Genomic DNA, 27505 nt, shown 5'->3' with positions numbered 1-27505 from the left:
CTCCTTTTTCTATAGTACTCAATACTACCTCATTAGATTCACAACTTCTGGGCACCCCACCCCAAAGAGTCTAGGGTCTATTCGTCAACAAGATTGGAATAGAGAAGAAGTGCCTTGCACTCTGCCTAGCGATTGTCAATTTATTCTGTTTATATTTTATACAATGTAAAACAGCAACCTTTGTGCAAATCTGGTTTCTCTTCTCTCTGCCCCCTCCCCCAAAACCTTGTCCGATAGTGCAGGTCATCTGGGAATGCAAAAGAAAGTAGGTGCTTGGCTGGAAGCAAAATTCACCCATAAACTGTGGGGTGTAAAATGGCAGGACGAAGGGGCAGCAATGACAGTACCTGGAAGATTGTTGATGTAACCCCCGTCCATCAAGAGATGCCCATCTTTTGGATCACACAGAGGGGGCAAGTAACCAGAGAGGGACATGCTTGCCCGGACGTACCTCCAGAGGCAGCCTACGGAAAAAACAGAAAGGAGACTGGCGCCTGCTTAGGAAGAAAGCAGCAGCAAAAGTATTCTAATCTTCACACACAATTCCTCGGGGATGAAGGAATACAGTGGTGGGACTGAAGTTCAAATCCATACGTAGCCATGAAGCTCAGTGACCTTGGGCTGACTGGTCTGTGTCAAACTTTTCTCACAGGTTTGTTGTGAGGCTATAAAGTGATAAAGCCTCATGAACCAAGATACTTAGGGAAAGGTGAGAAACAAATGAGGCTAATTTTCTCACTATGGGCATTGGATGGGAACCAGATCTTGTGTGGCACCATGGAGCAAATTCAGCGGGGAAGGAGTTATTTCATAATCCGGGTAGGCCTCTGCGTTGCTAAGTGCTGGATATTCCAGCAAGTGGAGAGAACTAGCAATGGCTTCTCAGGACCAAGCACCTCTCTTTCTTACCTCCCACCCCCCCACCCCCGTTATGGCCAACAAGCAGCCAAACGGCATCAAGTGGAAATGCTTTGGCCAGCAAGCACAGCATTCTCTGAGCCAGCTCAAATTACTTCTATTCAGAGATGCGCAATGAGGGAATTTATAACCATTAAAAGCAGAGCAGTTTAATCAGCACAAGTGGATTGGCTTTGTTCCCCACAGAACATGGTGATGCCCGAGACTTGCCCCCTGAATTCATTCTGTGAGGCCCTCCACAAAACTGCATCTCCTGGCAGGCACACGTCTGGACCTGGCGGGGGCGGTCCAGATATTCCCTTTGTACAATTTTTATCTCCAAAAGAAAAGTGGCACATGAGCCCAGATGTACCCTGAGCCCAGGTGTGTCTTTTTGAAACAAAGTAACCCTTGAAACATTTGGGGGGGGGGAGAAAAGCTGGAGAAAAGCAAGAACTATTATATTCATCTAATTATAAGCATTAAGGGGAATGCATGCCCACTGTAACCTGACTGGAGCCTGGGGGAATAAGGCCGTCCAAAAAGCCCTAATTAGTTAATTACATGTCCAGACCATTAAGCATTTTGATAGCTGTTTCAGGCCTGTGCAGCTCCGATGTATTTCCCCCCCAACAGCTGTTTCATGATTTAAAAAACAAGAGATTTTTATAATGCTGCATCCAACTATGTATTCCATTTTGATTCTGCTGTTCCTCTAAGGAGATTGCGGGGGGTGGGGCATACATTGTTCTCCCCTCACAACAATCCAGGCAGGCTGCACTGAGAGTGACGGGACCACGGTCACCCAACGAGCTTCATGGCCCAGTGGGGTTTGAACATCTTAGTCTGATACTCTGACCAATACACCCTGGTACTAAAGCAGATGGACATCTGAAAAACTGCTAAGCTGGTTATGAATACTGCAGAAGGGTAGCCATGTCAGTCTATTGTAACAAAAACCCAAGTCCAGTGGCACCTGGATTGTAATTTTCCCCACAAGAATCTTAATAGTAACTCCCAGGGCTTTTTTTCAGCCGGAACGCAGTGGAATGGCGTTCTGACACCTTTAGAAAATGGTCACGTGGCTGGTGACCATTAAACTTTAACCCCCCCCCCTTGCTCTAGCTGACTGGCACCAGTCAGCTGGAGCAAGGGGGGAGTTTAGATTGCCAGCAGCGTGGAGGGCAATTTAAACTCCCCCCCCTCTTGCGGGAACACTTCTGAGGATGGCTGCGCCCTGCGCGATGACATCACTTCCTGGAAGTGATATCATTGTGCGGTCCTGGGAGCGTGCACGTGCAACTCCTGCTGGGAGCTGCCCCATGTGCTGCCAACCCAATGAATTCCACCACCTCTTTTCACGGAAAAAAAGCCCTCCCCTTCACAGGTCTGAAGAAGGGAGCCCTGCCTCACAAAAGCTGATACCAAAATAAATGTTGCTAGTCTTTAAGGTGTTGTTGGACTTGTTTTGCTAAGCTAGTTATAAAGCCTTCTTAGTCCAAGTTAGCTTCCTCACACCCCATAAGAATTTTATTTACATCACAGGTCGTTGCAAATGCCACCATATTCATCGGCAAAGACTAGCACAGCTCAGAACACCAAAACCTGCAAAATCACGAATCCCCATGAGAGGAATGGGAAGGAGCGACCAGTGTACAGCAGAGGGCATTTCCAAAACAGTCCTGCCCCCATGGAAACACATGTCCTCAAGGGGTTGGTTCAACCCTCTGAGGTTTCTTACAAGGCTGCAGTAGCTCTCAGAATCCCAGTCAGCAGTGCATGGAGCAGGTATAGCTTGAATGACTGGGCCAGGGGCCACGTCGAATACAACTGGGAAGCCTTGAAACAAATGGAGCATAGTGATAAATTGTCACTGTTGCTCTTGCTTAAAAAAAATGGTACAATTCTTGCAGTCTCTTTAGGAGCAAGTCCCCCTGAGCCTCTGCTGCCCCCCCTTGGCTTTGGAACCCAGATCCGCTTACCATCCGTGTGGACCCTCATTGCCGAGGCTGTGATGTCAGTTGTGATGGTAAAATAAGGAATCCAAAGATCCTGCAGTGCAGAAAGCACTTATTAAAAACAGCTATTCTCAAAGGGTAAATGGAAAGAAAAACTAATTATAAATAATTAAATAAGCCCAAAGTACCAATCCATAAAGGAGGTTGCCTGTTGCATCTCTGGATGATTTACCTGGGTATAGTGAAGATCAGAACAAAAATGGCCTTTGCTGAAGGCAGGTTACAGTGCTGCATTTCTTTAAGGTATGATTGAGCTGTTAGCGCACAGAAGCAGCAGGGCATTACCTGCCCTCAGAGGAAACTGCCCATTGCATCTCTGTACAGGTCAGTAGTCTGTACTTGTCTCTCTGTCAAACAGAAACTCATGCAGCACACACAGGAGATGGAGTACACTAAAGGTGGATAATTGCTACTTTGTCAGTCTGAAGGCAAATCTTTTCAGATGTAAGAGCAGAGCAGGTCTCTGATTTTAACTCAAGGGGGAAAAAAGACCAGATATCAGAAGTTATACAAACATTAAATTACCCCCTAGCACACCCTGGCACTTTTAAATGGGAATCTAAGCAGTAAAGTTTCTCCTGGGGCACGAAGACCTAAGAATTGGAATCCCCAAGAAAGCATTTTGGTGAAGAAGATGGGCTTCAGAGTCCTAAAATAAGCATGAAAATGAGCATGCTTGTAGCTCAAAATCTCTCTAAACAATAGTCGTGAAAGCAAATATATGTATTAAGGAGCATCAGTGAGTAGGATTATTTAAAAACAAAAAAACTCTAAACACTACGATCTGGACTGAAATAATTTAAATCCAGAATGTGTATCGCCATGCATGGTATTTGTCTTCTTTTGAAAATAAATACCATGCTGTCAGAGATTTTTTTCTGATAGGACATTTTAAAAATATCTGAACATTGCTTCAAGTCATCCCCTATGCTAAAAATTGTAAGGCGGGAATGACTTGTGCCAGTGTCAGCTTTCAAATCACACACGTCTCGGTGTTGATGACCTATAGAGAAAGATTTAATGCATTTACTGAATGTACTTGTTTGCAAATACAGACACTCCTACAAACATTCAGTTCACTCGCTAGCAGTCTCCGGATCTCCAGTATATAGAGGGGTTAACTTACCATCTTAGCACAGAATCTGAAATCCAAACGTAAATTTCATGCATTCTGAGGAGTTATACAGTATGCAAAGAACCAATGGCAATAGCCTTTCTCCACCATGATAGGCCAGCCCAGCTCCTGAGGATACTGCAGACTGCTGTTCCAATGCTACTGTTCATAATACATGCAGCAAAACCAGCCTCTTACCTCAATTTGTTTGTCTTTGAAAATATTGCTGATGCCATTATTGAACGAGGCTCCAGAAAACATGGAGGTGATGGGGTACGTCAAGTCTAGGACTGTTTTAAACACTGAATTCATATTCTTAAAAAAGAAAAAAAAGAAAGAGGAGACTTTTCAGGAAGTCTGAAAAATGGGGGTATGGTATCCTGTTTCCTACTCCATAGGAAACAACGGGGCTTTAAAATTCAAAGGGCAAATGAACCACAAATCAGCTGGGGGTCCTTTCTTTCTTCCCCCTCCCCATTTTAATTCCACTGGGACAGCCAGGAAGAACATGATTAGCCTTTTTTAAAAAAATAAAAACTTGGCAGTATTATTCCGGTACTTCCAGAATGACATTCCAGAATGATAACAATACTCTCAATATTTTATTAAAATGCTAGCCATGCCCTTCCTGATACGGAATTAAAATATTTTTTTCACATGCACACCCCAGTAGCAAAAACTTGCTACTATTTCACCTCTGTGCCATTGCATGGCCACCTCCAACACTATTCCAAAAGCAAAGACCCACTTACCAAGTTTGGAGGAAGGGAGGCCTTTTTAGAAGTATCTTTTCCCCTTAGTCCCTCCAGTCAATGGCCTGATGCTATTCACATTCTAACAGGCTATGCTTGTTAAGTCCTTATGTCCAAGTGATAACTTTATTACAGAGCCTATGAATCACAAAGGGACTAGGATTGCGCTGGCCTTTGAGCTGCGTCTGGGATGCTAGAGTAGTTGGCCTCCCTTTGTCTAAATATAACAGAAGCCAAAGGAGGCGGCTCTATTGACCCCCGAATTCAAATCCCACTCCGCAACCACAAGCAAGGCCAGTAATGGTTCTGCTCTCACGGCTTAGCAAGCAGTTCAGCCCAGCTCATCCAGCTGGAGTGTTTTTTCTAGTCCTAAGCGCATGAGGTTTGTGGATGAACACGCGGATGACGGACCCAGTCTGAAAAAAGAAGACTCGCAAAGGTCTTCCAGTTGTTATTCGGTAATCCCATCGACCTGGTTTCTGTTGCTCCCCGCACACAAAGAACAAGAAACCAAAGTCTAAAAATACCTAATAGCCTTTCTGACCTGCAGTCATTTCATCTCATTTTAGAGAGGGGGAAACAGGTGGGAGCTATTTAGCAGAGGCGGGAGGCAGGCCAAACAAAGGGGCAACCCAAGGCCAGGCTGTTCTCTGGCTCACGATCTCTTTTCTGTGGCCAGACCTTTCACTTTAAGCTTTAAGTGCCCAAGCCCCACTCCCAAAATAAAAGTCAGGCACAAGCTGCCTTTGGCCTTAGTGCCATCACGTAGTTGGCACTGATGTTTGGGATGGTACGGTAAAGCGTTTGCCATGCTCATAAAGTGGAGTGGCCATCGGTGTGCTGCTCCATTCCAGCTTTGCTAAGACTAAGACCCCTTTCATTTGTTGCACTGGCCCCCTGAGTCACTGGAGCAGGACAACTAGAGAAAGAGTGAGGAGGCCTGCAGGGTCGTTTTTTTAACGGAGCTTGTGTCAGTTGACTGGGAAGCCCTTCCCCCCCTTTTTGGAAAATTAAGGCAGGATATAAACACCTGTCCTAAAGAGGTAGATTTTACCAGTGTCATGCACCATAAAGTGTGATTTGGACACCTGGAAGTACTTCCCCCTGGAAAAAAACTGAGCAACTAACTCAGCAATTGTTTGAGCTAGATGCAAAGCCAGGGTGTAGGAAGAGCTTGGCAGCTTGCAAGAGAAAATGGGAAGGCACGACAGGGAGTGGAGAGGGAGAAGATACCCGCTCAGCTGTCTTCAAAGGAGATGGAAGATCTGCCTCCTTCTCTTTTTCCTCCACAGGAGAACGAGAGGGGAACCCATCACACTGCTCTGCTCTCCTTCATTTGGTAAGGGTGTGGTTCAGAGGCAGAACTGCTTCACATGCAAAAGGTACCAAGATCCAATTCCTGGCAAGTTTGGTGTTGGGAAAGACCTTTCCGGGAATTCCTGAGGAGGTGTTGCCAGCAAGAGCAGACATAAGGCAGCTTTGTATTTGTTACAGCTGAACTTCTGAAGGTGGGAGCTGTGCAGTAGAACTCACAGACACTTGACACACTCCTCATTTAGTCGTTGTAATGGAGAGTCCCCTGTGCTACCCTTGGCTTGACCAATTCCAATTCAGAGATGACCTGTCAGGCAATGAGAGCCAGGCAGTGATGGAGAGAGTCACAGTTTCTCTCTGGACCTCTTTTTTCTCAGTTAAGCTCTACACCTGCCAGTCCGTCTTGGAAATTCCCATGAAACTAATTTTCTTTCACACGATAAATCAAAAGGGGAAATGCTTCTAAGAGACGAAAAGATCTGTCAAATAGTATGCCTGCTGGAGCCATATGTCAAATATATGCTTTGGTGGAATTATCACTCAGTTCCTGAGGCAGCTAATGTAGTTTCGCACACAAACTGGGTGTTTTGGCAGCTGAAAAGCAACATTTAGAAAGCGATTGGGGGAGGGGAGCACAATATATTCTTAGCAAATATGTATTTTTCTTTCTTCCCAAGGGAATTGCTGCTGTCTGGGAGCTTTTTAGCAGAGACACAGAATTACCTCAGTCAGTTCTACTCACAGTATGACAGCATGTGGAACAAGAGAAGAAAGAAAGAAAGTTATAGAAAGAAGTGTAGCAAGAGGGGAAAACACCGGACATAGAGCTTCCATGGTTGTGTGTGTGAACTTTGCCCTCTACAAGCACAATTCCTTATGGGGCCTGCTTATTGAGACTCGGCTGGAGAACACAAGAGCAGCTCTGTTGGATCAGAATAAAGGTTGTCTTGTCCTGGTAGCCATGATAATTAATAATCTATAAGGTTTCTGCAGCCCAAACATTGGTGGTTAGGAGTCCTTCATTAGGAACCGGCATTTATAAGATCTCACAATAAAGTTATCAATGAGCACCCTATGCAATTGCTTTAGTGCACCAGAATAAAACTGTCCATGAATCCCATTTGGTTCACCTCTTGCTTCCCTTTTTGTAATGCAAAGTCTCTCTCAAAAGTTCTTTAGTCCCTTAAAAACCTTTGTCCATCATTTCCTTCACTTACTGAGTCTTCTAGTATCTTACCTACCCTTCCAATACACCTTAAAGATTCCATTTTTTTAAAAAAGAGCCATATTTGGTTGTGTACTGAGCCACATTTTGCAGGGGAGTTATAGGCTGAAGCCTACTGCCCTAATGTCAGGGTAAGGAGAGAGTTATGCAGAGCTTTGAAGCGCCACCCCACAGAACACTGGAAGCCCCATGCAACCCCACTCCCGCAGCTCTGGCTTCTCAGATGCCTCCTACCATTGCCCCTCTTTTCTGCAATCTGGAGTCTGCGTCCCCAACCAAAATAATGCGCCTGAGGGTGGGAGCCTGTCTCATTTTGTAAAGCGACACAGACACCAAAAGCATACCTCCTCTTTCTGTCTTTATAATTAAAAACTGTTTACTTTAAACTCAGAAACTGACAGCTGACATTTTCACAGTACTGAAATTTGTGTCAATTCCCAAACCCTGAATCTGGACAGTCCCTGTAAGCCAGTCCCTAAAGAAGTTCCTATATATTTTGCTGTAACTGGGGGTGGGGGTGGGTGGCTGGGAAATGAAGCTAACAACACCCCAGTGAAAGACAGCAGTAGTGCCAGATAAAATGTCTGAAACAAAATATCGTTATGTTTCTGGAGTCTGCCTGTGCAAACAGCCCTGGGGAATGGCCGTTCTGCTATATGAGGTTTGGCAAACAGATGCTGTCATAAAAACACAAGGTTTCCAATTGATGCACAATGGGACAGCTGGCATGCCAAGGGAGGAATAAGGAAAGGCTCCCTCGGGGAGCTGCCCCTCCACCAACCCAGGTCTGAACAGAGCTTGCTCTCTGCAGTGAAGCGAGAGCTTATTTAAGGCCTCAGTAGTTCTTCATGCTTAAGAGAACTAGAAACATGCAAAGGTGTTGTAACTTTCTGGCGGCATTCCTTCCAATAGAGGAAGGAAGCACCAAAGCTCAACAGTCATCTGAACCAAGCTTGCTCTTTCTGATCTCTCATGCCCAAATGGAAACCCCTTACCATTGCCCACTGCCTGGCTTTGATCCTCATTTGGGTGTAGCTGCGCTCTTCGGCATACAAAGCACCCATGAATGCACCGATGGAGGTGCCACCGATCATGTCAACTGGGATACCGGCTTCGTTCAGGGCCCTGATCACGCCCACTTGGGAACATCCTCTAGGGTAGTGCAAGAAGGGAAAGGGGAGAAGGGAGGAAAGAAAAGCATACTTGGAAAAAATGACATGGTTGATGAAAGAAAAATCCATACAGCAGCCATCAAGAGCAGCATAAACTCCTATGCAGTTAAGGGGGAAAGTTTCACATCACAACAAATCTTGCACCAAAATAAGGGGAGTTCAGCAACCTCCCCACATTATGTAAACAAAGCATATTTGTACAGGGGGCTCTGTGCATAATTTATTGTCCTGCTGCTTCATTACAGGGAACAATACAAGGGCACTGAAGCCCAGCTCACATCACACGGTAACTGGAAATAGGATTTAACTCCTGGGCTTCTGAGATTTCAGCAGGCATCAGCCACAAATTTCCAAGCATATCTTGATATTTACAGGTACTAGAAATGTACTTTTACAAAAATGAAAACGTGAGATTTGCATGAGGCTGGATTCTGCACCCAACTGACCATATGTGCCTTGACCCAGTACTCCTGCGGCATACACAGAGTCTTGGTTGTAGCTAGTCGGTGGTAAGAGAAAAAGCACACTACACGAGCTCTGGCTCTGCTTTGCTATCCTTTCCTATGTCCTTGAACCGAAAGTTATCAGTAAAGTTAAACTGCGGATAAGCATGGAGTTGTCCTGGATTAAGTCAAGCCTTGAGATAAAGTGCCGGAGAGTTAGCTAGCTTCTTGCTAAAGCCAGTGTCTGTCAGCCCAAACTTCCCTCAACTTTACTCTCAGCAGCAATAAAGATCTGTTGATGGCCCTCTTTATGAAGGATTAGGAGGAGTCACCACAGCTGGGAAAGTGCCAGTTCCAACTGAAAGTTGCCCAAGCCCCCTTTTTCCCTTTGCTCTCTCTGTACTCCTTCCATCTCCCCTACCCAGTGCTACCAAAGAATGCCTGGAATGTTACTCTATCAACTCATGCTCACGTAACACACCTTTTCCTCAGGAAAATTCTATGCCGCATGCATTGATTCCTATCCAAATCAACCTTGACTACCACAGGTCAGCAGCAACATCTGCTTGCCTGTAGCATTCTAAAGAGAGGGGGGAAGCCCCTCCAGACAACATCAAATGAGTTCAATGGTAAATAACCTCTCAGGGGCCTAATAATCCCTTTCTATTCTGCTGGGGAATTAAACCTCCCTTTATTATCTCTGAAGTACAGTCCTACTGCCCAGGTCTCTTGTCACTTCTTCTTCCCCCCTGGCCCACATCAAGGACTCCAGGGCTTCAGCCAGGAACTACCTTCAGCCACATGAGCTACCTGGGAACATGGAGGTCCCAAGAACCTTCTTCAGGCAACGGAACAATCAGCAGGCAGTATAAATGTTCTGGGTTGGATTGGCTGGGAGTGGCACATATGTATGTAAGGTTCAACTTTCTGTGCCTGCCTGGTCAACAGAGTAGGCTCTAAACTGAGGGACAGTCCACCCAAGGACTAGAAAGGGACTGCCTGCAGCCTCTTTATGGCAAGACTAGTCTAAGCTGAGGCTCCAGCCTAGGAGTGTTCAAGTGTTACTATTCTTTCACCCACCTCTCATAGCTGTGTGAATAAAAGAGCTACACTGGTGTGCTTAGAAAGCAACTGAGCCCCCCTTCCTTCCCTCGATGGCTGTTCTGTGAATGTGAAGCACTGTAATTTGAGTGTGGTATCTGTTGGAGCTGTTGCATGTTTTACTCCAAGATGATGGGGAAGGGGGAGGGGAGAGAAAGAATGCAGGCAGGCACCGGGTTCTGTTCTCTTGTCTGTCATGACAAATTGCAAAAAGATAATTACTGTGAAGTGGCTGGTTGGAAGTAAAGGGGAGGAAAAAACCAACAAAAAACCCTCGCAACCTAATTGTTACCTGAGATGCCTAGCAAATCCCCATTTCTGGAATACAATGCCGGTTTTGCGCAGAAGAGTCTTCGCCTGTCTATGTGCCTCTGGCTACGATTCAAGGAGAGAGCCTGCACAGAACAATCGCTCACCATTAATACTAAGCGACTGTCATAACCCAAAAGGCAAAAAGCTTCCTCTCAGGAAGATTAAAAATTGAGAAGGTCTATGCTTGGGAATAGCAGCCTTCCACCCTTCCAAATGCCAAATCATAGCACAGTGCAGACTCCTGAGTTTTGATGCTTCCAAAATAAAGGAAGTGACAGTCAAGGCTGTGTGCATGCTGCAGTTTCTCGGAAACACAGACCATGGTACTGAGTGCAGAATGCAGTATCCTGAGAAACTCCACTTCAGTTTATAAATGAAAAGGAAAACCTGTATGTGCTTGAAAGTGTGTGTGTGTAATGCTTAGTGGAATCTCAGAAGCCAAAAATCTCCAGTAGTCTGGAGTGGGATTTTACCAGAGCTGCCAAACCTGAAATTATACAAAACATTTTTCTTTGAATTACAGAATAATTCACGGGGAAAAAAGAAGAAAGAAAATTAGGCAAATGCACATGATTTCTATATGTCACAGAATTCTGCTCTTCATGATGCATAATTTAATTTAATCCTTTAAAAATTGTGCATAGTATACTGTGTACGTTATCTGCACAATTTGCTTTTTAAAAACAAGAAACCACTATCTGAATAAAATCCATACTTAATATTATTATTACTATAATATTAATAATAAAACATATGCTATGTATTATGCCCTCATTGCTTAATAAAACTAAGCTCAAGCATATAGAACGGAATGAACACACATTCTCCCCCCCCCCCCATTTACCCTCCCCATTCCTGTGTCCAACCCCACCTCGATGCATTTTAGATTGTAAACTACTTGAGGGTAAGGACCTGTCTTCACCCTATTACTCTGTAAAGTGTATTTATCTATTCTATTTATCTATTGACTCAGTGCACCTGAACCTTCACCTAAGCAACATAAAGTGGGAGAAAATCGAACAAGAAAAGCACCTTCCCCCAGGAGCACACAGTGAAAACATCAATAATAGGGGCAGCAAAGTGTAATAATGGGTGAATGGGAGAAACAAAGTTTTAGGCTTTCATTCTGTTGAGGAAGACTGAGAGGTTAAGGCTGAAGCTTTTTCCCTCTTAGATATTAAGGTATTATAGGGCAACGAGTGAATTCCCCTGGCTAAATTTTGTCACCATTTTTCTAATTTAATGTGCTCCCAAGCCTTGTGTTCCTCTGGTCTTCTGCTCCTCTTTTTAGTACTTGGGGAAGGGATGGAGCTTCACCTGAAAATACTTCTTGGAATATTTTACTTTGTGATTTGATAAAGACATTTCATACATGCTTGAACAAACACTGCAGTCCTGCACTGTTCCCTGAGGGGAGATGCCTGTGTGTGGCGGGGGAGGGGAAGACGGCAGGCGTGAAGAGCAGCCCTCAGACATCAGCAGCTGCTCCTCACACAGGCTGCACAGCGTACAGGCTTCTGTGCATCTCAGCACTGCATCGAGACAGATGTGAATAAATAAGGGAAAAGGTATGTATTAAAGAATCCTCCTGAAGATGAAGAAGTGAAGGGAGCGACATGTTGCGCTGATGAGCAGACAGATGAAATTTGGCAGAAAAATTTAGTGACACAGAATTTAGACGGTTGGTGGAGCTATTTCCAATATATGCAGTACAACTGACCCTCTCAACAGTGACTCAACTCACAGGGTCATTGTGAGAATATACAAGATCACAGGCTGAACTAAAGTAAAGAGCCCCCTGGCGCAGAGTGGTAAGCGGCAGTACGGCAGCCCAAGCTCTGCTCACAACCTGAGTTCAATCCTGGTGGAAGCCGGGTTCAGGTAGCCAGCTCAAGGTTGACTCAGCCTTCCAAGGTCAGTAAAGTGAGTACTCAGTTTCCTGGGGGTAAAGTGTAGATGACTGGGGAAGGCAATGGCAAACCACCCCGTAAAAAGTCTGCCAAGAAAATGTCGTGATGCGATGTCCCCCCATGGATCAGTAATGACTCGGTACTTGCACAGGGGACTACCTTTACCTGACCTAGGCTAAAGTAAAGCACTAGGAGATGGGATAAGCAGTGCCTGGGGAAGGCCTTTCAGAATTATAGACAGTCGCCGTCCCTGCAGAGTTCGTAATCCTCAAGTTCTCTGGAGTAGTTTCAGTGCTGCTCCCCCCTCAATCCAGTTCCTCCCACCAACTCCAAGGAGCTGCTCGCTTTCCCCCCTTGTCAGCTTCAAGCACAAGGAGAGCAAGTGTGGTATTTAGAATGTTAACAAAAGGGGAGGGGGAGGCATTAAACTCTCTTGGGCTGGAACAAAGTGTGGGCGAATTCACTTATGGCATCTCTCCCAAACCCCGGAACAATCATGGAGGGGCTGGCAGCCAAGCATCAGGGAACTAATTACCCATGCAAAAGTACAGGAGACAAGAAAATTCCAAGGTTCACTGCGATCATGCCGTACACGGCCACTCTTCACTCCACCCCCTCACACCTCTGCAAATGCAGTGATTCCAAGGACAAAAGGGGTGACATTTACAAGTGTTCAAAACAGACCCAGAGCCCTTCAACGATCCTGAACTTGATTGTTTATCAAAGAGCTAAGGAGGAAAAATGCTACCTCTGTACAGTAGTGATCAAAAGGATGGAAAGGAAGAGGGCTGGAGAAGAGAGCAAGTGCTTTCCAGAAATGCAGGTACTGGGAATTTGCCCTCATGCGTCCTCTGGAAGAAATAATGGTTGGGGGTACCTGCAAAAAAATCCGCATTTGCCTGCAGACGCACACTTATTGCCACTTACTGGTGTCGCAGAGATACATTTAAGGCTCATCTCTTGCCTTAACCACTTCAACCATCCTTTCGGTCATCTGTTGGCATACATAATGGTGCCTTCATTTCTATCTGCCATTTGCCTCCCATCTCCCTATGTGATTCCCTTCTGTTAGCTTCCCATCTGCTACTAGATCCTGCATAAATGTCTTGGTCCTTACCATCTGTAGTCTCCTCTCTTCACTCTTCTATTTTGATACATCTCTGCCACAGACATATACTTGTCCAGCTCCATCACTCTCAACCATCTGAAGGTGGCCCCGTAGAATAAGTCCATCATTCCTCCCTTGCTGCCTTTACACTGGAACTGCCTCTCAGGACAAATGTGCAATGCCATCTGTGCAATGCTTCCTTCAAATCCCTGCTCTAAACCTACCTTTTCCATTAAGCCTTTTTCACTAAGAGGCACAACCCCTTAGTACCCCTTCCCTACTGAAACAAAGCCTAAGGACACATTACCGGAATGAAAGCAGATACTTCTTCTGTTCCTCTCCACCTCCCTTCCTCCCCTTTACAATCTTTCCTTGTGGCAAATTTTAGATTTGGGTAGCATCAGACATGCCCAAGCTATAAACACATGTATATCAAATGATGTGGCTGGTCTTACCGAGCACCACCTCCTCCAAGCACTAAAGCAACTGCATTCCCAGTTAAGATGCGTGCCAGTCGGGAGAAGTCAGAATGTCTATCCGGAGGCTTCTGAAACACACGCTCATACATTTCTTTCTGTGGGTGAGAAAGGAAGAGAAACATTCATTGCTGGTCAGGGCCACTATCTGCCAAATCAGGAAGAGACTTCTATATTGCAATGCAGCAGGCCTCATCAAACCTCATGGACGTAAGCAATTTAGTGCACAAACCCTGCCACACGAGAAGACCCAAACTTATCCTGTCTAGATATCTACCAGGTTGGGTGAAAGAGGAGAACAATTTCAGCTTTGCTGGGTCAAACCAATAGTCCATCTTGCCCAGGAAGGTTTATAATCAAGCCAAGATAAAAATGTCCATACAACCTTAACTCCCAAAGTCTGATAGTCAGAGATATACCATCTCTGAATATGGGATGATTGTATTTTTTAACTGGCTCAGCTTCTTTCAGACCCCTCCTTTACAAAGCTGTTTAAGCTATCAGCTGCCCTATAAACTAGTTGCATGTGAAGTGACACAGTTGTCTTTATTCATTCATCTTAAAACCTGATGATTATCAGTTTAACCAGTTGGCTCTGCATTGAAGCAATTTAAGAAATGGAGAGATTCCTCCCCATACAAGAAGAGTTCAACAATTTAGCCCCTTTTCACAAGGAGTAATTTGGTCACCATCCAGACTTATGGTGAATAATTCACAGGGCCAGTCCAATTTATGCCCATCAACTAAAATTCTGTCATGAGATTCCATCTTTGTTTTGGAAGCATGAAGCTTCACATAAATAACTTACAATGCTTCAAACAACTGTGTAGGTTAGGCCAGTATTGAACTTCTGAAGGTGCCTACAAGATCTGTGGCCCGGCCAAACGAACACAATTGAATCAGCATATGTGTGAGCATATCCGTGCATGCGACACCACCTTCTGCCAAATCAGATCAGTGGTTCATCTAGCTCAAAGCTCTATTTGATTGGCAGCTCATCTCCAACATCTTGGGCTGGAAAAGTTGTTGTTTCCCACACTTGCTAACTGGGGATAATTGAACTTCGAGGCTTCTGGATGCAAGGAATCTGTTTCACTACCCCCCTTATTAACCCCATATCTCAACTGAATACTGGCTTGCCTAAGACTGTCTAGCAAGCTTATAGCAGAAGTGTCATTTGTGAACTGAGAGCCCCATTCACAGCCTCTACATACCAGCTCTCTCTGTTTTCAAACTTCCTTTCTTTGCTCTGCTACCAAGTCCCAGTAGTAATAAGAACTCAGATCAAGCGTTTTGAAAACCATTTTGATCATTAAAAAAAATCATATAGCTGTTGTGGGTCAGGCTGGCCAACCAGGATGCAAAAGGGAACTTGTGTATATTCAGAAAAGGACAGGTGGCTTATGAGGAATTAAGAGGGACAGAAAACGGCACAAGAGAACAGGGGAGTTGAAGTTTGCCTGCTCAAATGGCACAATCATTTGTGACATGATGAAAGCTGTCCCAGGATGGCAGAGAAAGGGGAAGTGTGAAGAAAACAACATTCCCCCAAGGACAGCTACCTTGTCAGCTACCTGGGGAGAAAGAATACCCAAGTGCACAAAACAGACTCTCAGGCAACTGCTGTAGGCTCCAGGGAAGCTGAATTGCAACCCCGTGGTTTGTACTATCGCTTATTTTAAAGAATCAGAGGAAGGCAGAGATTGACTGTGGAAGACGGAAAGAAAGGAAGGAGAAAACTGTGAAGTTACACAGATCGACTTGACCATCTTTGCTGACCTAATTGTACGTGGGGGTGACTGGAACACCTGCAGGAAACTCTCTTAACCCAGCCCACATAGATAGTGCTCTGGCTGTAATTGGCAACAGTGGTTGTACTATGTAAAAGACTGCCAACCCACCCGGCTGTGTTAGGATAAAAGATACCAGGGGTCTTGAATCAGAGACTCTGGCAACAGGTCCTTGGAGTTGTTATTCTTTGTACTATGAAAGAGCTCTCTGGAGGGAACTGCTGGCCTGCCTTCCTGCATAGTAGCATCACCATGGATAGCCAGAGGGTGATACCACAGCTACCAGCTCAGTAAGTGTCAGGTGATACTGAAGAGCCAATTAGATTCCATGTTGTCCTATAAAGCCGCCAGCTTCTCAGTCTGAGCAAATCACCTCTCAGACAGAGACTTAAGATATTCTTGGAGTGCCCATCCCTACTCATCTCCAGACTAGCCCTTACAATGCAACACTATGCCAGCCATAGCCATGCTGCATCTCAAGCACTTACTAGGCGACACCTTGGGGCTTACTGGCAGGCCACAAGCCCAGTCAGTATGCCTTTGAGAAATGTGACAACAGCAACTTGATGTCAGAACAAGGAACCTTCCCCACTTCACTCCCTAGGAAATTTCTTACCAGCTTAGGCAAACTCCGTCGGGAGAAGACGCGACGGGGGCAGCGGAGATGGAGGTGGGCTGAACACCAGCTCCGCATGTTGAGCCATTCCACGGTCCGGGAAGGAAGGGGACCGTCCTCTCGGTGGAGTAGGATCAGCTGTTTCTGGGCTCGGACAGCTGTATTCTCCAGCATTCGCTCCAGCTAAGAGAGGAGGAGGAAGTTATTTTTAAATTTTATTTTACTGGGATTCATATACTGCTGTACCAGCCATGCTTTCATAATGTTTCATGGCACATAAAAGTACTTAGAACAAACTTTATAAAAACCCTAATAAAAATTACAGTTCAAAAATACCCAAAGGTAGTCCATGGTCAAGGCGACATTCGAAATAGGAATGTCCCTGTTCACAGCTGAGTCATATTCATGCAAATTAGCTTAATTTGCATTAATGTGTGTGGGTTGGAGAATTTAGATTATCTTGATGCATAATCTGGGCTACTTCCATGTGGAATTTCAATTTTTAATGTTTTTTTTTTAAATACATATGACACACAACCCTTTTCAAAGTATCTGTTTTAAGTAGAAATACAGAGATCAAAATCTAAAAAAATGTATCACGTTCAAGAAGGGTGCTGAATTTGCATGGCCATGATCTGAGAGGCCAAGGTGCACCAAATGATAAAACACAGGCTGCTCATACAAAAATCTGACCTCCAATTGGTTAATATATTCAGGAGTTGACATCCTCCAAATCTTTAGAAAGTTCATGGGCTTTTTTCCTGGCCTGTGCAAATAAGGAATTCTGCCTCCCAAGGGAAGCTGTGAGTGTTCCAATTTGCACCAGAGACAAAACTGAGTAACTGCTGCCTTTTATATTCCCCAAAGAGAGAGCAGCCCTTGCTTTTCCAGCCTGCAGTGCAACCTTTTCGCACCAAGCCTGGACTAACCTAATTAAGTTAGTGCATTGCAGAGTGGAACTTCTGCATCTAGCCCAGGAAGGCCAGCCCCACACGTGATTCCAGAGGACATCATTAAAGGAAGCAAAGGGCCATTGCCAGGGAAGCAAGAGGAAAGTTGTCTCCCTCATAGCAAGCTTCATCAGCTCCAATCAGGGGAGGTAAGGAGGCACCTTAAAAAAATTATAAAGTGACCTGTGATCTTTTAACATTTAAATCAAAACTCAGAGCCTTAATCCAGTGTCATGGCATAACAACTGATGCTCTGTGGTTCATTGACATGGTACTATTTTTGTGGTCAGAGGTGGGGGATTAGCATGGTAGAGGGAAATATTTCTGGAGCTGTACCCACTATCCTTGTCACCCTCTAGAATTATCCCTGCCCCACCCCCTTTTACTTAGTATCCAGCCTTAGACAGAGTTTTTGATGGCCTGTTGATACCCTGTAATTTTTGAAGTGCTGAATTATTCCCTTACTTTCCCTTTCAAATTATGCTGTGCCACTGATGGGTAACCATGTTACTTTATGCTTTGTGCAAGAGATGGGAGTGTGCATTCCACAGGGAGCTGCATCGTACTACACTGCACAGATGTGCATTTCACTATATGCACACACAGCAAAATACAGGTCTATCGACTACCCTAACTACTGGGTTATGAGCCAGTTTCTCCAGGCTCTGGATGGGTTACAACAGAAGGCAAAGAACCTTGATTACACATAAACACATAAATTGAGCATATTCTGAATTAGACCATTTGCCTATCAAGGCCAATATTCTCTGATTGCCATTGCCTCTCCAGGGTTTCAGGGTGAGATCTCTCTTTCTCTACTACCTGGCCCTTTTAACTGGAGATGCCAAGGACTGAACCTGGGACCTTCTGCATGAAATGCAAGTGCTCTACCACTGAGCCATAGCTCCTTCCCCTTCAGTGTCATGTTACTTTTGCAACATCAGACCTCTGAATCCAACACAAAGCAACTTATGTGGCCCACTTCTCTCACCCCAGAAAATCCTGTGCTCGCAATTTAAACTGGAGCACCAACTATGCAGCACAAGAGCCGGTAAGCTTGGCAGGCAGAAAGTTTCTTGCTTGCAGTGGAGCGGTTGGTAAGTAGACTACAGCCATCATGAAGAGCAGCCCACAAAACAGAAAGCTGTTCTGTCTTATTTCTTTTAAATCTTTCCGGTTTCATTTCACACTCTGCATGTTATCAAACACAGGAACACTGAAATTTTAATATATTCTCAAACTACAAGTCTGCAATTACAAGGATGCTTTTTAAACCTGGATTCAAATTGCATGTTTGCTATTTGTAGCCATGGGCAAGACCTTCTCAGCCTGTTTTCCGTCTTTAAAACAGGAGAAAGAGCACAGGCAAATGTAACCAAGAATATTAAGGACTCTGGAAATTAAAAAAGGCTTACAGAAATGGTAAAATTTGTGTCAAGGGTTTTGGCTGACAGTGAAACAGCTAAGTCCCCCAGAGCATCAGAGGAAGGGACAGGAGAGTCCCAGGGCCCAGCAAGAGGGCTGCAAGAGCCATCCTACCCCAAGCTCTTTTGAACTGAAGCTGCTCACCTACTTTAAAGACAGAGCAACTCTCTGGTTTTTGGGTTGCTCTTCATGATGGTTAAAGATAAGGTCCAGAAACGTGCTCATTTTAAAAAATATATTAAATAGATTTGTACAGTCTCCTAAAGAGAAAAACATGCCAACAAGAATGGTAGTTAGTACTGAATTGTTGAGAAGAAATTAAATGTGCTTAAAGCCACATTTGGAAATTCCAGCTTCTTACATGGTGCATGCATACATGAGTTACAGTTACTCCATAGTAAGGAAATGCACATGTTCAGAGGTTCTCTATTGTTCCTAGGGTTGACCCTGGAGATATTTCAACTCAAATCCAACAAAGACACATCCTTCTGAATCACAGGCGGCCAGCTGTCCCCCCCCCTCACCCCGACCTCATTCTGGAATGGCCCACCTCTCCAACAGTGGGCTCTTGCTCTCCCAGGCCCACAATCAAAATACAGTCTGCCTGCCGGATGCAGCGCTGGGTCCATGGGGTGAGAGTGCTGTCAGACTGGTACAGCACTATGCGATGCATGTCCTCCTGTTGCCCCAGCCAGCTGGACAGACGGTACTCATGGATGCTGAGTCAGGAAAGGGAGGAAGAGAAATGGCACGAAAACAAACAGTGAGTGGCTTTTCACACTATAAAGGATTGATCTTCAATGGGCAAGTCACAACCAAGGTCATGGAGGAGAGAAAGACATAGGATGTCATGATATCTGGACACAACTTCAATTACATGTGATGAGAGGGCAGGGGAGAGAACAGAGATGCTGTTGTCATTTTCAGTGGCAGCGACCAAACATTTAATGTCTCCTTTGGCCTTTACAAACTCAAGAGCAACAAGGACAGACAGCATGGGGCTTAATGACAAAGAATGCAATTCCTCCAGAGGTTCTTATCTGATTTGTTCTCCCCATTAAAACAAATCAGAGCACAACCATGCAGGAGGACTTCCTGATGGATGGTGCTCCAAAAGTCTCGCTCTCAAAATCTGAGGAACTCCCCACCGCACACACTTATCTGTTCACAGCTCACCCCTCCAACAGAGGCTATACCCCTAGGTTCCCTGGCCTTTTGTTTTTCTTTCTGTTGATCAGACATGCAGGATGCGCAGCTGCCAGCCACTAATCAGACATTTCATGACAACTTCTGAAAACTAGGCAAAAACATCCACTTGTTCAAAAAGCAGGGCTAATTAACCTGACAGCTGCCTGATAGGCAAGGACTTGACAAGGAAAAAAATGAGCCGACGGGAAATTACATTTTTGCTCAGCTTAATGGCAGTTTAAAATACGTCCAATTTTCCCCTCTTGATTGGCAAATCATAAACCTATAATAAGATGAATTATCTTTAATTCATCCCATTTTGTGTCCCAATCTCCTTCCAAGAAGCTCAGAGTGGTGTGCAGGAGGAGGAAGGGGGGACAGCACATCCAAGTTAATTCTCACAATAATCCTCCAAAGTTAGTTAATCTGAGGGATTCACTCAAGCAGGAATTTGAACCCAGATTCTGCACCCAGATTCTGCCCAGCCCATGTCTAAAACTGTACTTGCTACAACAGTCACGTCCCTCCACCCCCTGCTCTTAAGCAACCCAATATATGCTCTTCTGAGCTTTCTGAAGAAACAGTAAAGCAGAATTTTAAACAGATTGCAATGTGTTCAGCTGTCAAAAGTTACCTGTCCAGGGCTGCAGAGCCAAGCTGCTGCTTGATGTTGTCACTGGTGAGTAGCAGTGTAGGACCTAAGAAGGACAAGTAATTGGTAACCCATAAGCAAGGCACGCATTTTCAGGCATCATACTGCAAGATATCTGGAACTGGACATTCCAAGACACCTTGCAAACAAACCTAAAGTGGCTGGAACTCGTTGATGACAACAGAAAAAATGTCAGTTTTCACGATTTCACCTTCGCATAGAATTCTACCGCAGATGGTGTCTCTACTGTAGCTCAGAGGCAAGACACGCACTGTTCTGAAAATGCCAGATTCAGCGCTTGGTCTGCATTAGCAGGGCTGAAAAAGACCACTTCAGACGGCCACTGCCAGTCAGAGCAAAATTCCATCATTCTAACCCAACCACTGACTAGCACGTCTGTTCATATGTACTTAGACAGTATCCACAACTCAGTGGCAGAGCACATGTTATGCACAGACAAGGGGCAAAATTAAATTCCTGTTCTCTCTTATTAAATTATTTCAGGTAGAAGGGCTGTGAAGATGACCGCCCAAGTAGACAATACCAGGCAGCTTCATAGTTTCAACAAACCTTCATGCCAAAAAAGCTAAAAATGCAAGAACATGAGAGGGAAGAGGTCTTCAGCATATAGATCTAGTCAAATAGGACTCAGCACAGAAATAAATATGGCTCTTTTTAAAAGGAAAATGAAATTTTTAAGTTAAGGTATATTGGAAAGTAAGTAGTAATGTTAAGCCGCATATTTCAGCTATTCAAATAGACTTTCTTGCTCCGGCTCTTTGTTGATTTCTTGCTTTGACAGTTGATATAGTTTGCTCTTTAATTATAAAAGGTTGCTGACTCCTGATTTAGGACAGAAGGATGCTATGAAAGGGGAGAACCAACTCTCTCGCTAGTTTCTAAATGTCCCTGACTGGTTGCCTGAAAGAAATTCCAAGTGATCGAGAGAGCATCTATTTACATGCATAGCTTTTTACTTGTTCGTATAGCTCATAAACCTAGAATTAGAGTCAGTGTGGTGTAGTAGTTAGAGTGTCAGACTAGGATCTGGGAGACCCATGTTCGAATCTCTGCTCAGCCACAGAAGCTCCTGAGTGATCTAGGGCCAGTCTTTAGCCTAACTTACCTCACAGGGTTGTTGTTTTGAGGATAAAATGGAGGAGAGAACAGTGTAAGCCACTTTGAGTCCCCACTGGGGAGAATTGCAGAGTATAAATGAAGTAAATATATAAAATAATTCAGTATAAAAATAAGTCAATTTGCACCATCTTTTATTCAGTTCAGAGCTCTTCTAGAAACAGGTTTTGGACACTTTTTTCCTTCACAAGGTTCATGCAGAGTCCCTGAAGCTGCTTGCTGGCTGTGGCCATCTTTTGCCCCTGTTTATATTTGTTGCTATAAATGTTACAAAGAGCAAACGTTTCTCCTCCAGAATAATTGCAGCTGTAAGGCACATCAAAGGGAAGGGTATGTGTGTAGAAGAAGAGACCTGCAAGGGATAAACATCACACTAGAGAGAAAGGTCATCAGCAATATTGACAGAAGTGCTGGTGTTTAGCAAAACATGAAATATAAACCCTGCCAGAATGGGAGCCGACTGCTGAAATAACTCATTTTCCTATTAATGAAAACTGAGACCGCAAATTAAAGTAACAAGCTGCTTGGTGCTTGAGTGCACACAGCAGGCAAAGGGGGAGATGGGGACCAGAGCAGGGGCACTGGAGATGTCATCAAAGCTTCAGGACAACGTGGTCCTTTCTCTTTTCAATGGAAAAAGTATTATTTTCTGTGCAACACTGTAGGCTTTCTTGTTGAAAAAATAAAAATTTAAAGGTTGCAGTGTTCAGATAAAAAAAGATTTTTGATCTAAAATGTGGCCTACCCTGTTAATCTGGTAATAGATTTTAGAAAAATCTCTCTTAAATGTGTTCTTACAAATTTCTGCATGGCACTATTATCACTTACAACAACAACACTGTCAATAGCTATAATGAGATTTGATAGAGCATAGTGGTTAAGAGAAAGAAGTCAACAATTCAAATCTTACCACTGCCATAAATTCACTAGATGGTGTTAGCCAAGCAACTCACTCACTCTCAGCCTCCCTCTTCCCTCCGTGCCCCAGTATCCAGAATATAATATTGGACTTGTTTTACATGTGATGTGCTTGGAACATTGGAAGTGCTACAGAAATGCTAATGGCTAGCATTTGACAGAGCTTTCTAGTGTTCAAGGCTCTTTGCGCTACATTATCTTACTGCTACTCTTACAACAGCCTTGTAAGGTAGGCAAGAAATATCATTTCATATTGCAGATGGAGGTGGAATGAGTGCGGCTGAGAAAGAACGGCTTTGCCTACGGCAGCGGTGTGGTTTGAGCCAGGAATTTTCTGGTTTGTAGCTCAGTCTCTTAACTACTATACATTACTGCCTTTCTAGAGCAGCAATGACTTTCCTTAAAAAAAGTATTTCCTTCTTATCTTCTGCAGAAGGGAAAATACCTTTTCTAAGATGTGACTTGCTCACACACCAGGAACGCATCCTTCAAAAAACAAAGGATGCCTCCTGCCCCCTTGGAATAATTGTGTTATGCATATGCAGATACAGACTTAATCCACTTCTTTAAATCAATCAACAGCCTCAAAAATAAAGTGACTGCTTGGTCATGAACATTGCCTTCGATAGGCTAATCGTTGGGGTGGGTGGGAATGGGTGAGTGATGTGAAGGGATCCAGGGCCAAAAAGGCAGAACAAATTCTGCTTGGGGTGTCAAAATTCAAGAGTTACTTCTCTGCCTTGAAAAACCCTTGCAGGAGGAACCAAACAATATTCCCTCCTCCAAGCCCTAGAGCTAGTGACAGGAGTCCTCCACAAGACTTGGGAGGCAACACAAAGTTACTTTTCATTTAAGGCAATGATATCACTTGATGCAGCCTTAAGAGGACTTTGCAACTATAGCAAGGTTGTGCATTCCAGCTCCTTAACCATGTTTTTGGCTGCCACCGAAATGAGACAATCGTGAGGATTTGCCAAGCCGGATCTGATTAATGATCCACCTGTTCCGGCACTCTGTTTCCAGTTGTCACAAGCCAGATGCTTCTGGTAGGGGTTTGAAAGCACCTTCTCCCATTCAATCCACCACACCGATTCCATGTAATTGTAATGTCAACAGGACTATCAACCGGTGCCCCCAACTGTAGAGATGCTAGACTTGGGGAACAGAGGAAGAATGCATCCAGTTACAGACTCTGGCAATACATTTTAGGACCAAAGGTAGAGCTGGAAATATTTCGTCTTTACACTGCCTCTGTACCACCTTTACTGCCCCAAATCCTATGCACCCACTCCTCTACCAACCTTTCTCTTTGCAACTTTTTTCAGATGGGGAAGGTCGTCTTTCAGGGCTAGGAAGAGAGGACCAACTTTATTACTTTACTGCTGCAGTTCTCGGACTTCCTGCCTCCAGGGAACCTTCCCACGTAGCTTGCTTTACCAAGGCTCCCCCTCTGCCCCTCCCGTTCATTGCAAAGGTTCCTCTGACATGCATTGGCCAGGCCTCCCGGGGTTCTATGCAAACAGACAGACAGACAGAACACAATGCTGTTTCCTGCAGCTGCAGTAGTAGTGGGCAAGAAGTCCATTCTCTGCCATTACTGATGTAGCGTCTCTTCCCTCACCTCCTGCAAATCCCTCATAGAAACCCACCTTCTCCATGAAGTCTTTGCTGCAAGTAGTTCCTAATCACTAGTCAAACTAAGTATATAAATATAAATACTGATCTTCTCCCTGAGTAATCTCCAATAAGCTTCCAAGAAATGCTGGGGCGGGAGGGGGGGCGGTCCCTGTGACACCATTGAAAAGCCTGCTGTACTGTATTACTATAAAACTAATTTACAAACTGGCAGGTTATAAATGACAGGGCATTTTGGTGGTGTTACTGATAGGGTGGAATTCTCTTTAACCGGCATATCTAGCACTCCCCCTACAAATGTTTAGGACACTGCCAAATACCTTCCTTTTTTGCACTTGTTCAGCTTACCTGTGAACCTCAGGTAAGCGTGGCTATGCAAATGGTTTTATTTCTCCTCTCATCTGATTTGGCACCATCTATGTTTTTAATTTATTTGTTTGTGTCATTTATGCCCCATCTTTCTTCCCAATTGGGACCCAAGGTGTCTTACATAATTCTCCTCTCCACCATTTCATCCTAACAACAACCCTGTGGGGCTTGCAGTGTGTGGCTGGCCCAAGGTCATCCAGTGACCTTTCTTTCTCCACAAAGACAGGTGCCTTTTCTTTCGCCATAACTCCTGGGCTGTTGATTTAATGTATTTTAATACATATTGACGTGTTGTATTTTTGTAACTGAAGTTTTTTTATTATGATGTAAATGTCAAAACTATCCCTCTCCACTGTAGGACAGGACAGCAACTGTCCCGCTGCAAATGTCTAGCGATGCCATTTTAAAAATAACGGGGAAAATTAATCACTGATTCACACACATCCTTGGCCACTCTTTGGATGCTATCTGCTGTTCAAAGTTTAGTGCCTAAAACAACCGCACAAACACAGGCAGGCAATGTCTGGGCAACCACCACTATCAACCAGCTTCTGCAACACACAACAGATGCTCTTGTCTGCCAGCAGTTAGAGGACACGAAAACGCATCCCCCAGTAAACAACCTTTTTCCTCCCACCTTTCGAGTCTGCACTGGGATGAGTCATCGCTCCGGCACATAAAAAAGGAGCGTGTGCCTCTCACATGCTCAGCTGGCTTCCGCATTGCAATGCGGCTGTGCTGCTGCCACCACCATTGGATTTTGTTAGACGGGCTGCAGCAGCCCCACAGCTGGACTTGCAGATCTCATACCAGACTACACACCTATTCACTGCTCTGAAAGAATTTCTGGTGCTCTGTGGAAGATTCCAAAAGGGCAAGTGACTTTTTAGATGCTTTGCTTCCCCTTTAAAGTTTTGTGATGTTTCTAAATGCATGCATCAATCAAGAAATGTTCAAATGATTTTCCACACCTCCCCATACCCTCCATTTGATAGTGTGAGAGAGATGAGACCCACCTTCTTCTGCCTTACTAGAAGCCAGATCACTCAATGAAACTGCTGGGCCACAGACTCATGGCTGGCAAGTGTACTGCTTCACTCAGTTCACTTAACTTACAGAACTCACTGCTGCAGGATGTATCACTGGCCACTAGCTTAGATGGTTTTCAAAGTGAATTGAATAGATTAAATCATACACAGTGAAACAATACATTCGGTAACAGATTCCTTCATTGTAATTTCATTCCACTGCACCTTCAAGGAGCTCAGAGTGGGGTACACAATTCTACCCTCCTCATTTTATTCTCACAACAGCCCTGTGAAATAGGTTGGGCTGAAAGTAGGCTTGCCAGGTCCCCTCACCCTCGGGAAGGTGGGAGACCTGGCACATAACTTTGCGATGTCTTCATTATGTGATGACTTCACTTCTGGGAAGTGATGTCATTGCACAGGCCACAAGACATCCCTCGGAGCACTCTGCAGCACACCAAATCAGGCCGAATCAGGCCACTGCAGTGCAGGAGTGCTGCTCAGGCGGTGTGATGGGCCCTGGAGTGCTGCTGCCTGAACTGGGCATCTGCAGAGCGTGGGAGCACTGCCAGGGCAGTGCAAAGGGCCCTGGAGTGCTCCTGTGCTCCACAGTGGGCAGAATTGGGCCCGTTTCAGGCCAAAACTGGCCTACTGCAGCGTGCAGGAGTGCACCCTGGGAGGTGTGTTCCCCTGCCAGCCAGGTAAGCGGGGGCGGGGTGGTGGTGGGTGGGAGTGGGGAATCCCCCGCCTCCAGTGGGGGACTGGCAACCCTAGGTGAAAGTTTGTCCTGGCCCAAGATCACTTAATTATCTTCATGACTGAAACGGTACCTTGAATCCAACCCCCACCCTCATCCCAGTCTTACAGTAACCACTACATCACACTGGCCATCCTTTGGGGAGAGAGGGGCTATTAGCCACAAGAGCTAGACAGAGCTTCTGTATTCAGAGGCAGAATAAGTTCAAGTGCTAAATCCTAGAGATAAACAGAGGAAGGCTGGATGTTCAAAAGTATCTGGCTGGCCACTGTGGATGCTGGACTAGATGGACTTTAACAGAGCTCGAAAACTCTGTTTTATCCAGCCCCAGGATCTGTCTAGTACGGTTTTAGAATGTCCCTAAATAGGAAGCCCACAGAGTCAGGATCCTCTGGAACAGAAAGCTTGGAACCAGCCTTGCAGGCTCATTTTAGCTTAGAGCCTGCCTCCACCAACACTATCCCACCCCCCTTCCCCAGACGTCATCTATTCACGCAAATGACTCTGATGACGAGGGTCCTTGCGCACAGCACTGCCTGCCGGGCAAAACTCAAAAGGAAAACGGCATCCAGCCCACTAAACAAAGCAGCTTTTGATCAGAACCAGGTCACACAGCCTCAGCCTTTTGAAAAATCCAGCAGGGGCTTGCAGAACCAAGCTGCGGCTTTGTGGCAAGGCATAATGAGGCGGTATTGAAAAGGCTGGGAATGGGAGTAATGCAACCACGGCTGCACTTCACGATAGGCAGTTAAGCAAGACGAACAGAGGATGCAGCATATTACAAGTGTGGACCGCGTTGCGCAATTGCGTGTGGCTAAATTTATGCTGGCACAGGGACCCTTTAAACTCCACTAGAGCGATAGCATTCCCAAATCCAAGAAAGCAACCTCTGGTGTCTCCCGAATAAGAACTAAGGAACAACTGGATGACAGATAGCTAATCTTGCAGTTGTCCTCAGAGTAGTGATCCACAGCCCCAGCTTAGTGGTAGAAGCCCCTGCTTTGCATACAGAAGACACCAGGTTCAACCCCCAGCATGTCCATCCCAGAGAGCAGCATTAGGAAAGGCTTCTGGCCTGCAGCAGCCCTCCAAAGTCTCAGGCAGATTGGCAACACGGGGCAAGATGAGCTAAGGGCACTCACTGTGGTGTAGTGGTTATAGCATCAGATAGGATATGGAGACCAGGTTCAAAGCACCA

The 27505-nt window shown here is 45.0% G+C and overlaps 1 protein-coding gene across 2 annotated transcripts in view; it reads right to left on the bottom strand.

Annotated features, from left to right (window-relative positions):
- The window catches only part of PNPLA7 (patatin like phospholipase domain containing 7), a 99439-nt gene that overhangs the window by 7698 nt on the left and 64236 nt on the right, over positions 1–27505 (bottom strand). For both annotated transcript variants that reach the window (XM_054998074.1, XM_054998075.1), the window contains exons 22-29: positions 20446–20509; positions 19174–19342; positions 16249–16431; positions 13822–13940; positions 8316–8472; positions 4228–4344; positions 2880–2949; positions 348–464 (exon numbers count right to left, since the gene is read on the bottom strand). In XM_054998074.1, the coding sequence (XP_054854049.1) occupies positions 348–464; positions 2880–2949; positions 4228–4344; positions 8316–8472; positions 13822–13940; positions 16249–16431; positions 19174–19342; positions 20446–20509 (996 nt within the window). The remainder of the gene's footprint in view (positions 1–347; positions 465–2879; positions 2950–4227; positions 4345–8315; positions 8473–13821; positions 13941–16248; positions 16432–19173; positions 19343–20445; positions 20510–27505) is intronic.

This window comes from Eublepharis macularius, chromosome 14 (assembly GCF_028583425.1).
Source record: "Eublepharis macularius isolate TG4126 chromosome 14, MPM_Emac_v1.0, whole genome shotgun sequence".
Classification (NCBI taxonomy): Eukaryota; Metazoa; Chordata; class Lepidosauria; order Squamata; family Eublepharidae; genus Eublepharis; species Eublepharis macularius.
The sequence above is the reverse complement of the archived record's forward strand: the minus strand, read 5'-3'. Positions and strand labels throughout refer to the sequence as shown.